The sequence below is a fragment of the Sorex fumeus genome, unplaced genomic scaffold, assembly GCF_029834395.1.
Source record: "Sorex fumeus unplaced genomic scaffold, SorFum_2.1 ptg000006l, whole genome shotgun sequence".
Lineage (NCBI taxonomy): Eukaryota > Metazoa > Chordata > Mammalia > Eulipotyphla > Soricidae > Sorex > Sorex fumeus.
The window spans coordinates 19806008-19820186 of record NW_026606063.1 but is presented as its reverse complement, the minus strand read 5'-3'; the positions used below and the strand labels follow the sequence as shown (position 1 = coordinate 19820186).

General features: G+C 36.5%; 1 protein-coding gene across 1 annotated transcript; it reads right to left on the bottom strand.

Moving 5' to 3' along the window:
- Nucleotides 1-3712: 3712 nt before the first annotated feature.
- On the bottom strand, nucleotides 3713-13712 carry RAD51AP2 (RAD51 associated protein 2). Its single transcript, XM_056126292.1, has 3 exons — nucleotides 10481-13712; nucleotides 10086-10169; nucleotides 3713-3831 (listed from the first exon to the last, which is right to left on the bottom strand). The coding sequence occupies exons 1-3, from the start codon at nucleotides 13710-13712 to the stop codon at nucleotides 3713-3715; spliced, it is 3435 nt and encodes a 1144-aa protein (XP_055982267.1).
- Nucleotides 13713-14179: the final 467 nt, after the last annotated feature.

The following is a 14179-nucleotide window of genomic DNA, read 5'->3' as shown; positions in this document are numbered from 1 at the left end:
CAATCTACTTATCCATCATCGGGAAATTTTATAAGGAAGACATGAAGCTTTTAGTGCAGAACCAGGAGTAAGTCCTGAGAATTGCTGGATAAGGCCCAAACACCAAAAGAAAGTATACTATTAAGCTGAAGTATCACAGACATTGACTAAAATCAAGTTCCATTTTAATGGTTTATTATCATACTATAGAATTGCATATTTTCAATAATATAGCTTCCATGTCCATGAGGCTCACCATACCCACCATCAGCAAGATTCCACTCTTCATTTCTCCCCACTCTTTTCCCTTACTGAAAACACTGAATCTAAGAAATAATTTACCTGTTTTCTTGCAATTGTTTGTGGTTGTTATTCAAATTCCACATATTGGTGAAATATCCAACAATTATCTTTAATTTCCTTGGCTTTTTTCACTCAAATTCCACCCATTTTGTCCCCAATGGTGCATTCTTTTGGTGTCCGAATGGTATTCTGTTGATTATATGTACCACAATTTCCTTATCCAGTCAAGTGTTGATCGTCATTTAGGTTGTTTCCAGATTTTGGTTTTTGTGAATAATGCTGTGAACATTGGAGTACAAATAAGAACAAATAAGTGTTTTTCATATCCTTCAGATAAAATTAGAATTTTTAATATGTCTTAATTCCCTTGAAGGCTTCTCTAATTTGAAAGAATTCAACTTTTACATTTTAAAAACATTTTACATTTTACATTTTACATTTTTAAAGATAAAAAGAAAAGGGTGGATGGGGAAATTTTTTAATTTAAAATATCCACCACAAGTCCACAAGTGAAAACTCTCCAAACCTGGCTAGTTTTTTTCAATCAAGTAAATTGTAATTCTAATTTTACTTTAAAATTATTAACAAGTTGTCAGCATCCCATCTAGCTGGTCGACTTATACTTCAAGAAATGTGTGTATGGGGGCAGGAGGGAGAGAGGTACAGAGCAATAGTACAGCAGATACAGCATTTGTCTTGCACGCAGCCAACCCGGGTTAGATCGCCAGAATCCCATATGGTCTTCCAAGCGCTGCCAGGAGTAACCCCCAGCAACGCCGGGTGTGACCCAAAAGTGAAAAAAAAAAAGAAGTTGGGCGATGGGGGCGGAGAAAATGGAAACTTTAAATATTGAGTAGGAGAGCAAGATGAATAATTGGTGAAAGAAAAGGGTTTTGTTTTGTTTTGTTTTTTTCCGCAGGTAGAGGCATCCCATTTTAGCAAAAAGCATAGAGTTCTTACATAGAACAGCTAACTGGGGCTGACTGGAAAATTTTAGATTGATTGTCTTTAGATTGATTCACTTTTCAGAGAGCGTAAAAGTACAATTAGAATAGGAATTGTTTGTGGAGATTGTTGTAAATGATATCATTTGAGTCCTGATGTTTCTCTTTTTTATTTAGCACTTCAAAGACACAAAAGCTTAAGAACTAAAATAATATTTCCTCCTTATCCTTGAATTTTCTAATTCTAGGGATTAAAAGTGCAGAATTCGGTAAGAGGGGCAAGGTAGTATCTTATCTGTGCATATGTATGTATGTATTTATGTATGTATTTCTTTGGAGATCTCGGATCGGGCCTGGGCCTCCTCTACCCAGATCCCCCAACTTCCAGTTAGGAAAGCATTACAACTACCAACTGCCCCCGGTGCCATGTGATTCCATCAACTGCCAAGACCCAGAGACTATAAAACCCAGCTCCTGGAAGCGACCTCCTATTATCTAGTTCTTACTCTTGGAGAACCCAGCAGGCTACCGAGAGTATCCTACCCGCACGGCAGTCTGGCAAACTCCCCATGGCGTATTCAATATGCCAAAACCCAGTAACAATGATGGGTCTCATTCCCCTGACCCTGAAAGAGCCTCGAAAGTGGCACTTTCTAAAATCTCAGGGCTAGGACGAAGGAGACATTACTGGTGCCCGCTCGAGGAAATCAATGAACAGGATGACAGTGATACAGTGATACGGCGACTTCTTTGGAGGAAAGAATTCTTAAGAACGCTCTGTAAATCAAAGCAGTAATAAGGCAGCAACATGCAAATACTATACCTTAAGTAGTACAATATTGCACTGGGAATTTAAATTTATTATATAGCAAATCAGTGTAAGTATGAAAGAACCAACATCAATTATAAGTGAAAACATCATTTATTAGAAAAATATAAAAGTACCAATAAAAACTTTTTAAGTATTAGGATTAAGACTGGAAGCACAGTAATTTATTCTTGAGAAGTACAGTTGAGTACAAAATTTATATTCATCACACCCAGCTACAGAGATTTGTGTAGACAAACCTTGATTTTGGTAAAATTTGCCTTGTATAAAAATATCCAATATAGCGTTTATAAAATAATTTTTAAATAGGAATATGAAAATTCTTAAGAGAATGCTTAAGAAAAATAACATTTTCATAACATATAGAATATTGCTAAAAACAATAATTCAGAATCCAAGAAAAATTTACCAAAAAAGTAAAATCTCTAACTAGTTATTTTATTAGTTACTGGAGCTGTCATAAGTATATAACATGTTTAGCTCATTTAATTTTCTGATTGATCCTGTATTTTCTTCTCTTTAGAAGTATGGACTAGGAGCTGGAGCAAAAGTACAGCAGGAATTTTGTAAGTAAGACTTGTCTTAAAAGTCGCAGACCTGGGTTCAGTCCCTTGCAACGCACATGATCTCCTCTCACTGCTAGGAGTAATTAATTCCTGAGTGTGGAGCTAAAAGTGACCCCTGAGAATCACTGGTGTGGCCCAAAGACCAAAATAATAATAATAATGAATTAAAATAGAGTTGAAAATACATAGTAAGGTAAAGATTTTAGTGAAATAGAGCTGAATTTCAGATGCCTATATCTGAGATCCCAAGGGACTTGAAATAGGATCATTTGATCTGGTTAAATTTATTTTGATACATTTAGTATTCCTTCTATCATATGATTTCTGTTTGTTTTCTTAATGCTACATTTTCCTTAGATTTTATTGCCATTTTTCTACACTGCATTAAGTTTCCCTCTACCAAGCTCAATCATAGAAAGTAAGCTCCATAAGGCAAGATTTTAGACGTGACTTCTGTATCCTATCACTGAGCCAAATGCAAGGTAACAAATTTTTAATTATATTTGCTCCATGAGTACGTAAGTAGAAGATATTACCTACATATCTTAATTCCATTCTGGGGCCAAAGATAAATTCTAAAGAACGGACTTATCAATTAGAAAGTGAATGTAAAGAAAAATGGGGAATAGTGTTACCAGAATGCCTCTATCCCAATCCTGTTACCAACTTTGTGATCTTGAAAAACTAAACCACTATGAATTTCTGTTTTCTTCACTTGACAAATAGGACTGTATTAGATCAGGATTTTATATAATGAACCATACATCATTTTGTATAACATATAAGGCTATCAATCTTATCCACAAAAGCATTGTATACATATATCATGAAAAACAGCTATTTAACATTTTTTAAGATCATGAAAAAAAACCTTTCATGTGCATATTGTTAATATATGCAATATAAAGAATTTAAAGATAATTAAATTATTTATCAAAAATGAAAGTAAAAGCCCTCTCCATTTTATAAGAAAAAAAAAATTCACAGTGAAAGATAGCATTTGTCCATAGGAAAAAAAAACGTATTTACAGATATTGTAAAATCTTTCAAAACATTAAATTCCAATATCTTCTTTTAAGTTTTTGTAATGCTTATTTCAAATAAGGATGAAGTTGTTTAAGCTTGGCTTTTCTTGACAAACCAATTCTGATTGGTCGACTGCATGTCTTAAGAGGCAACACTCTGGAAATTCCGTTTGAGAAACTACTACCTAAAATATATATGATAACAAAAACACACAAGGGAGTAAAATATCATTAATGTATTATTTTTTTAATTTTTATTTTATTTTATTTTTCATTCATATCACCTAAGCTTAAATTATTTTTTATTAAATTCATCCATGATACTTTGCCATGTGAAATACTTTTAATATAATACTTTAGGGTACTGTCACCATTTTTTAATGAGTAAAGCTTAGCACAAAAAAAATTAAATTGCCTTGTATAAAATAATAATTAAGCAAAATTAGCTTTCTAGTCATGCATTTTGACATAAAACAGAACAAACAAAAGCAGTACAACAAAAACAAACAGCAAAACTATAGATTTTAAAATCAATTTAATTAGTGGCTTTATTTATGAGAAGATAAATAACTAAGCTATGTTCTAACAATTTGACTTCTAATAGAGATTATTATCAATAATAGAGCATAAATGTATTCATTTATTATTATTAATGGTACTGTCTAATTATGAACCTTGTACTTAACATTAGATTGCTACTTTTAAAAAGACATTTCAGAGAGGGGTCTCTGTTACTATATTAGTTAACTAAAACAGGATTAACTACCCTTGATAATATAATACAAAAATACCTATAATTTTCAGAGTGCTTTTCTAAAATAAATGATGGGGTGGTGCTTGTATAAAACTAAATGTATCAAGCCTTAATGAATTAGGATGACCTTAATATAATAGTATATTATACTAAAAATGCTGAAATCAATCTAATATTAAATCCAAAAAAACTAAGCTGTATGGTTTCTACTAAGCTGAATTAGACAAAATATGCATGTATCTGTGTAAGCATTGACTAAATACAAGGTTTAATTATATGTGACTATAATTAACATGACTATAATTAATAAAATATATTGATTATATTATTAATATAATTGTAATTATTTGTATTATATATTAATTATATTAATATAAGGTTGGAGCAATAGCACAGCACCTAAGGTATTTGCTTTGCACGCATCTGACCAGGGTTTGATTCCTCCGCCCTTCTCAGAGAGCCCGGCAAGCTACAGAGAGTATTCCTCCCATACGAGCAAGTTCCCAGTTATGTATTCAATATGCCCAAAACAGTAACAACAAGTCTCACATTGGAGATGTTTTACTGGTGCATGTTTTACTGGTGCCCTCTTGAGCAAATTGATGAACAACAGGAAGACAGTGCTACAGTGCTATAAATAATAGAAAATAATATATCAAAAAAGGGCTATAAATCAGTTTATTATGTCTAGCCAATTTTAACATTTTTAAAAACAAGAGAAAAATATTATTTCTAGATTTTCACCTTTTAAACAAAAATATCCAAATTTTTTTAAAAATGCATGATTATACCAGGTTTGGTTATAAATTAGGTAATTTCACCAATTTATGATAAGTGTACTTAGCACTGTAAGTTTATTGTCCAAGATAAAAGCTACAGTCTGTCTGATTACTTTTTCAAAGTATACAGTTCGTCTTTCATATTCTAATATGACAAGCACTTCTGGGAATTTTGTAATTGGTATGAAATCACTTAATAAATTAGTATCAAAAGCAGACCTTTTACAAAGCACATACCTTTAGTCATTTTATTATTGTTATAAGTGTTATTAAAAGAATGTGCTTCTTTGTTTTTATTTCCTACATTCTAATTAAATGAGTTATGATTATTTTTTATTGTTCTGCATTGCAACTCATTGCTTTCAATTGTTTAATGATTCCAAATAGTGAAACATACTAATGAAAATGTTTATTTTTAAAGTTATGAAATGTTTCTATGATCTTTTACAAATAAAATTAGTTAAATTTTCAAATTTCAATTGTGCTGGCAAAACTGGATGGCTACATGCAAAAAAATCGGCTCAGATCTCTGCCTAACACCATGTACAAAAGTAAGATCAAAATGGATTAAAGACCTCAACATCGGACCAGAATCCATAAGGTACATTGAGAACAAAGTTGGCAAAACCCTCCATGACATTAAAGCTAATGGTATCTTCAAAGATGTCATGCCACTGGCCGAGAAAGTGAAAACAAATAGATAAATGGGACTATCTTAAACTAAGAAGCTTCTGCACCTCCAAAGAAACAGTGACCAAAATACAAAGATAGTCTATAGAATGGAAAAGGATATTCGCCCAATACACATCTGACAAGGGGTTGATATCAAGGATATACAAAGTACTGGTTGAACTCCACAAGAAGAGAAAACATCCAACTCCATAAAAAAAAAAAATGGGACGATGAAATGAACAGAAAATTTCTCAAAGAAGAAATCCAAATGGCAAAAAGGCACATGAGAAAATGCTCTACATCATTAATCATCAGGGAGATGCAGATCAAAACAACATATCTCACACCACAGAGACTGGTCCACATCCACAAGAACAAAAGCAACTGGTGCTGGCGCAGATGTGGCGAGAAAGGGACCCTCCTTCACTGCTGGTGGGAATGCCAAATGGTTCAGCCCTTTTGGAAAACAGTATGGACGATTCTCCAAAAATTAGAAATTGAGCTCCCATTTGACCCAGCAATACCACTCCTGGGAACATATCCCAGAGAGGCAAAAAAGTAGTCGAAGTGACATCTGCACTTATTTGTTCATTGCAGCCCTCTTTACAATAGCCAGAATCTGGAAAAAACCTGAGTGCTGGAGAACAGATAATTGGTTAAAGAAACTTTGTTACATCTACACAATGGAGTACTATGTAGCAGTTAGAAAAGATGAAGTCATGAAATTTACATAGGAGTGGTACTACATAGAAAGTATCATGCTAAGTGAAATGGGTCAGAAAGAGAGGGAGAGACATAGAAAGATTGCACTCATCTGAGGAACATAAAGCAACAAAACAGGAGACTAACAACCAAGAACAGTCGAGATAAGTACCAGGAGGTTTACTCCATGGCTTGGAGGCCAGCCCCACATGCTAGGGGAAAAGGCAGTTCAGATGGAGAAGGGAGAACCAAATAAAGGGTGTTGGGGGGATCCTACCAGGATGGGAGATGCATGCTGAAAGTAGACTATAGACTGAACATTATTGCCACTCAATGCCTCTTTTGCAAACCACAGCACACCAAAGGAGAAAGAGAACAAAAGGGAATGCCCTGCAGGGTGGGACGGGGGATGGGGGAAAGGAGGGATACTGGGACCTGTGGTGGGGGAAATTGGGCACTGGTGGAGGGATGGGTACTTGATCATTGTATAATTGAAACCCAAGCACAAAAATTTGTAAGTCTACAACTGTATCTCATGGTGTTTCACTAATAAAAATTAGAAAAAAAAATTTCAAATGTTCCCTATGTCTTATCAAACACACCCAGCATTGACTGTTGCTGCTGGCACAAAACACATGCTGAAAATAATTTCAAGCTTCTAGACTTCACATCACAATGAGAAGAGAGGAAAGATATTCCAGAACTGAACTGTAGCACTTTCCTTCCATTGTTCATTGATTTGCTCAAGCGGGCACCAGTAACATCTCTATTGTGAGACTTGTTATTGTTTTTGGCATATCAAATACACCATGGGGAGCTTGCCAGGCTTTGCTATGCGGGCGGGATACTCTTGGTAGCTTGCCGGGCTCTCTGAGAGGGGAGGAGGAATTGAACCGGGGTCAGCCATATGCAAGGCAAACGCCCTACCTGCTGTGCTATCTCTCCAACCCTTTCTAGAGCCCTTGTGGGAAGTTGAGACACCATGATGGCAAGTGAACAGGTATCAAAAACATTTCAGAGCAGTAAGGAGTTTCCCAAAACAATGTTGCAGAAGCAAGCTCTCCATCACCTAAGCAGAGTTCATTCTTCTCATCATCACTCCAGTGTCTTTCAACTTTTCCCCTACACTATGGATTTAAACAAGCCTCAGGAAGATCTTTTCATATTCATTACACTTTAGAAATGAAAACAAGATGACTATGCTAAATAGTATAAAATAATATGTCCAGCCATGCATGTTATTTTATATTCCATGACAGTGAGACTTGAATATTTCTTTTTTCAACTTGTGTGTATATTTGAATCTTTCTCATACAGCCATTTTATTAACAAGTTTGTCTGTTGACTATATGGCTACTTGCTTCCTAAAATTTCTACATCACTGTATCACTGTATCACTCATCCCTTTGTTTTTCGATTTACTTGAGCGGGCAGCAGTACCGTTTCCATTTGTTCCAGCCCTGAGATTTTAGCAGGCTCTCCTTACTTGTTTTTCCCAACGTGTTAGAGGCTCTTTCAGGGTCAGGGGAATGAGACTCGTTATTATTACTGTTTTTGGTATATCGAATACGCCACGGGGAGCTTGCCAGGTTCTGCTATGTGGGCGGGATACTCTCGGTAACTTGCTGGGCTAAGAGATGCATATATACACACACATATATATACATATATAAAGACACATTTCTCTATCAAATATGGTATGCTAATTATGGAAAATGGGTAAAAAGTGTCTTACGATGTGTCGCACAGTCCAGGAATATATTCACTCATATGTGAGGCTCTGCCTGAGCATGTGGAAAGCAGCCTGGAGCATGACACAGGTTGGGTGGTGGAGGTCGGCTGTGGGGGCTGGGTCCCTTGGGGAGGGGAGGGCTTTCACCCGCCCCACTCTGGGGTGGCCATAGTGAAAAAAGCCTGGCACTGTTTTTCTTCATACTGAATTTCTTCATACTTTCTCAAAATATATTATTGAGTGCATTCTTCCTTTCTTTCTCTCCTCGAAGAACTGCAACCCCAACTATTCCAGGTGAATACCTATCATCCTGCATTTTAGTTTCATGAAATACTATTCCATTATTTAATTCCCTTTATTCGAAGGAAAGGCTATTTACCTATGGTCTTGTGTTCTTCCAGGGACATGGATATATTTTTATAGGGCTTACAGCCAGTGGAGCTAGGAGAGTAGTGACATTCAGTGCAGGCAATGAAATACAGGACCTAGTACATGCTACCACTTAAGCTATCACAACCCTTTGTCCCCCACCATAATATCTCACCATTTTGTTTTTAGCCCATGTCAAATAGTGCTCAGTGACTATTTCTGACTCTGTGCTGTGGCTGGGGGGCAGGGGCGGTGCGGGGAGGTAGGGTCTCTCCTGGCAGTGCTTGGGAGACCATGATGTGCTCAGGATCAATCAGGGTCAGCTGCATGCCAGTCAAGTGCCTCAACCTCTGTACTCTGCAGCCCTGGTCCCTGTTCTTAAGGTTAGTTCACTATAAACTGAAAAGGGGGAGAGGGGAATGCAATTCTGAAGTAACTGACTACTGTACTACAGACTGTAAATATTCTACTAATGGTGACAAGCCAGATTTTTTTTCGGAGAGGGGCTGAGGAACTGAACTCGGGTCGGCCATGTTGGCTGCTTGCAAGGCAAATGCCCTACCCGCTGTGCCATCGCTCCAGCCCAAGCTGTGTATATATTAAAATTAATTCATTTTATTCTAATATTATAGATTGGGCTAGAGCGATAGCACAGCTGTAGGGCGTTTGCCTTGCATGCAGCAGACCTGGTCGGCACAGGTTCAATTCCTCTGCCCCCCTTGGAGAGCCCGGCAAGCTACTGAGAGTATCTTGCCCGCAGGGCAAAGCCTGGCAACCTACCCGGGATGTATTCAATATGCCAAACATAGTAACAAAAAAGTCTCACGATGGAGATGTTACTGGGCTCGCTTGAGCAAATTGATGAACAATGGGAGGACAGTGCTACAGTGCTATTGTAGATCATTTGGGCAAAAGTTAGATCAGCTGGCTAGCTTTTCTTTAGTATCATTATTTTAATAGTTCTAAAAATGTTGACATCAAATTTATAAATCATGATATATAAGTGATGCTAATGTTATTACTAAGCAAAATGAATATGTGAAAAGAACACAAACTTAAAGAATATAAAACACTGATAATAGATAGATAGATAGATAGATAGATAATTGGGAGTAACATTTCATCAAAAAAATTTAACTTAGAAAATCTTGCCATTAATTTTGTCAATTAATGTTACATATATTAGCTGTGTGTGTTAAACATATCTAACACCTTTCTCATAACACAGATAAAACATTTTAACAAAAATATTATAAACAGCATTTTGAATTTCTATAATTCATATTATTAGAATTTGCATTAATAAATTATTAGTTTATAAACTGTTAAATCTTGTTTTCTAACAACCTTAGTGTATTTTTTTAATGCTCAAAATATAAGAATATGATAATCATCTTAGATGGTATTCTTAAAATTAAGTCAGAATCATACCTCCTTTGAATGAATGATGAAATTTTTCTTCATTAAGTTCATTAGAAACCAAAGCAGGTCTTTTTGCTGAAGAGTTTGCACCAACTGAAAATAAATGTCAATATGTTATAGTAAAAGTTACTTTTATATGAAACATTAATATTACAAATTTTTTAAATATATTTTCTCCATTGAATTCTGATACGATAAATAAAGACTCATTAAAGTTCATTTTAAAATCTTAGTCACTTGTTACCATCAACTTCAGTACATTAATGTGTTTGAATAATTATAGGAAAAACAATCTGCATTAATACATTATATTTTACCATTTTTGCCAGAGTTATATATTTGGTCTTCACAGCAAAAATAATTAACACCCTTTTTTTACAAATGTTTTAAAGATAGTTTCATACCTTCCTCAGTGGGATAGAATAATTCTTGCTCTGATGTCCTTGGACTGTAATATTCTTCAGGAACTTCCTGTTCTCCTTTTTCAGGTACTACTTTCCATTTAAATAAACTTTGATGTCTTTTGTGCAGAGAAGAAGCTACTCTATTATCACAGTGGAAAGAAGATGTACATATTTTGTTGACAGTACCCATTTTCAAATCTTCTTTTATCTTCATTTTCACCTCCTCAATGTTATTATTTTCTCCAGAGTAATTTTCTTGCCCATTGTTTGTTTCTGCAGTGTTTAGAATTTCATTTTCCTTACTAATTTCATGAAACATACGAAGTTCTTCAAGTACTAAATCAAATTTACTTTTCATCTCAAAATCTTTGACTATTGTCAGAGCTTCTGTTGATAAACACTTGGCAGTTAAGTCCTGAAAACATTCTTTGTTTGCTACATTCAAATCAAATTGATAATTCTCACTTTCTGTAGAGTCATTCTTTGGATAAAAGTGCTTTGGATTTGCTAACTCACTTTCTTGCAAAATGCTTTCATATTCATTATCATCAGTTACATTATTCTGATCAATGTATCTATTAGTTTCTTCCTTGCATACTTTTTTATTCATTAACAAAACTGATTGCACAGGAAACATGCCACTCATTGAAGAAGAAGCATTTTTCTCTTCCTTTCCTATCTTACTATCTTGTTGAACAAGAAGTGCTGTGACTTTTTCTTCCTCCTTCAAAATTAAGTTATATTCTTTCCCTTCATTTTCACTTAGTAAGTTCCCAAAATGTACTATTTGTGTTATGGGGGTCAAATTGATTTCTTCTCTAAAATTTATGTCCTGATCTTTTGGTATAGCCTGTTGCCTAATATTGAAGTTATCATCAGACATGCATTTAAAAGTAAAGCTACTCATCTTATTAGATTCATGTTTTCTTTCAATAGCTAAATCTTGACTGTACATATTTATTTCATAACAATTTTCATTAACATGCTGTATTGATTGAGAATCAAACTGAACATATGTTTTAACTGCATTGGTAATACAGTGAGGTCCATTTCCCAAAAACATGAGTTGTTCAGGACAACTGTTATTGTTATAAGCTATTTCTTTTGTCAAACACATTCCATTCATGTTGTCATTGAAGTTCATTAAGAGAGGAAATTTTTTATATGTTTCAAAAACTGGAAAATGTATAATTTCAGTTGTCATACTGGAGGAATCAAACTTTTTATCGTTAGACTTTTCAAAAACATTTTCACTTTTAAACAGCTTTCTTTTTTCTAACATAGGTTTTAAGGTATCTTCTAAGAGTTTTGAAAACATTAAAATTCTTTCTAGATATATAGTATGACTTTCCACTACATTTTTTGGATAGTTTAAATGCACTATCCATTTGGAAATGTATGCCTGTCCTAATTTAGAATCACTTTCAGCAACTGTTGAAATGTCAGTATTATTGAGCAAAGAATCTATGTTCGTTTTCAATATGAACTTTAGACGTTCTGAAACATTGGTTTGTAAACATAACTCAAAAATACTGTGCCTTCTATTTACATTCATATTTCTAGTTACCAAATTTTGAACACCAACTTGCTTTTTACATGTCAAAAATTCATACCAAGTTAAAATGTTATTATTATTTTGAATTCCTAAAATGCTTTTATAAAAACAAAAAATTTCCGTGATAAAACTTTCAAAAATGCTACTCAAATAAAAGTCTTTTTGAGTAGTATTATATCTTAACTGCACCATATTATCATTTTCTTCTTTGCCATTTAACCAAAAATAAAGTATTAAAGTTTTTTGGCTACTCTGCATTCCAATCATGAGAGATTTTGGTTGTTCTTCATAAGTTTTCACGACTTTTACATTGTAATAATCTGTACTTAAAGGATCTACTTCTAATAACTGCAGAAAACCAAAGTTTTCTCCAGTTTTTTTCATATTTTGGTATTTTGCCCCATAATTATTCATGATACAATTTTCTCTGTTTTTTATGAAAATGGATCTAGTGTTATAATCCCCAGTCTCTAGTGTTTGAAAGTTTTTTAACATAGTGGTAAACATGTAACAGTCTAGATAGGTTACTAATTCTTCCCAATTTTCATTTTCGAGTATTATAGTGACTTTCTTCCCGGGGTGTCTTGTATCAGAATTGAATCTGCTTTGGTTGTAGTAGTTTAAACTGATCAAGTCTTTTTTTCTCACACAAGTGTTTTGGTTGCTGAGTGACTGGGGGTTACTTTCATAACATTTGGGGAAAATATTTTCTGCAGCCACACTTTTGTTATCATCCTGTAACTTTTGCTTAGCATCAGGTCTATTTTGGGACCAGTAAATGTTTGTGAAACCCCTAACATATGCCTCATTTATGTCATTCTTTTTCCTTGCCATTTCCTCTAAATAGACAGAGGACATTCTGCTATTTAAATCCGTTGGAAACTCGGGGATAATACTTATTGGACTGCTATCTCCAAAATAGCCGGGTTTGGCAATTTCCACGCTGGGCAGATTTGGCCGTTTCGCTATTTTTAGTGGAAATACTGAAGTGTTATTTTCATTATTTGATGGCGTAACCCTGCCAGCTTGACACCTGTTCCGAATTTCGCGAGATTCTGCCTGAGTTTTCTTACAAAAGGGAACATCTAAAAGTGGACTGGGGGTCCGCTTCAGACACCGACGGACTTTCTGACTAGTGTCTCTCTCCTGGGCGGCAGATCCTTTTCCGCCTTTGACTTCAAGCAGCGCGCGTGTGAGGGGAGCGTTGGGCAGAGGCTGGCGACCTCCCGCTTCGGATCTAACACTGCTTGGCGCGCGGAACTCGTCTCCTGCCTCAGAAAACCTTCTGGAAGCTCTGACAGGACCGAAACCCCGCGTAGGGAGGGACCGCCAACGAGGGCTCCCCTGGCGTCGGCTCTCGCGCCTGCCCACCTCACATCTGGGCGCCCCAGCGACTGAGGTCCCCCCACTTGATTCAGTGGCGTTACCAAACAGCACGTCGGCCGAGAGGAAAAGCTCGGTGAGGGGTCGACAGGGTGTCAACTCCCAGGCTTTTTCCACCTCAGACAACCGAGGCACCAAAGGCAGCCTCCAGCCCGCCTCAGGGACGGCCCCCGGCTCCTCCAGACGGAGCCGCTTCCTAGGAGGTTGGAAAACAGGGCCCGCGGGGGGCGATAAAGGAGAAGCGTGTTTCCGAAGCTCCGCCGCCACCCACGAGCTGGGGTTCGAGAGCGACATGACAGCGAACCGACACGATCCGTCCGAGCGTTCGGCGGGTCTCCTCCCGGTGACAGGCGGGCGCGCCGACGACTTCGCCCCGGCCTTTAGGCATCTAGCCCCGCCCCCAGGACCAGCCCTCGTCACGCCCCTTGCGGGCTGGCCTCTCAGCCAATCCCAAGGCCAGCCCGCGCGTGTGCCACGCCTCTCTCCCGCCCCTGCTCGCCAGCCTCTATATAAGCCCCGCCTCCAACTTCCTGCCCCCAACTCCTGCTTGCGCGCCTAAAAGGTATATCCTCAGGCCCCAAAGCTTCGTTGGGGGAGTGTGGGGCCGTTGGCTAGTTTCAGAGCTTGTGGCTAATTCCCGAGTAGTTGCTGGTCTCAGTATTTTGCTTCTTCCGGATAAAACTTCCAGAGTCAAAGAATCCGTTTTTTTAGGTTTTTTTTTTGTTGTTAAGTATCAGCTTGTGAGACAATTTTTTTTTAAG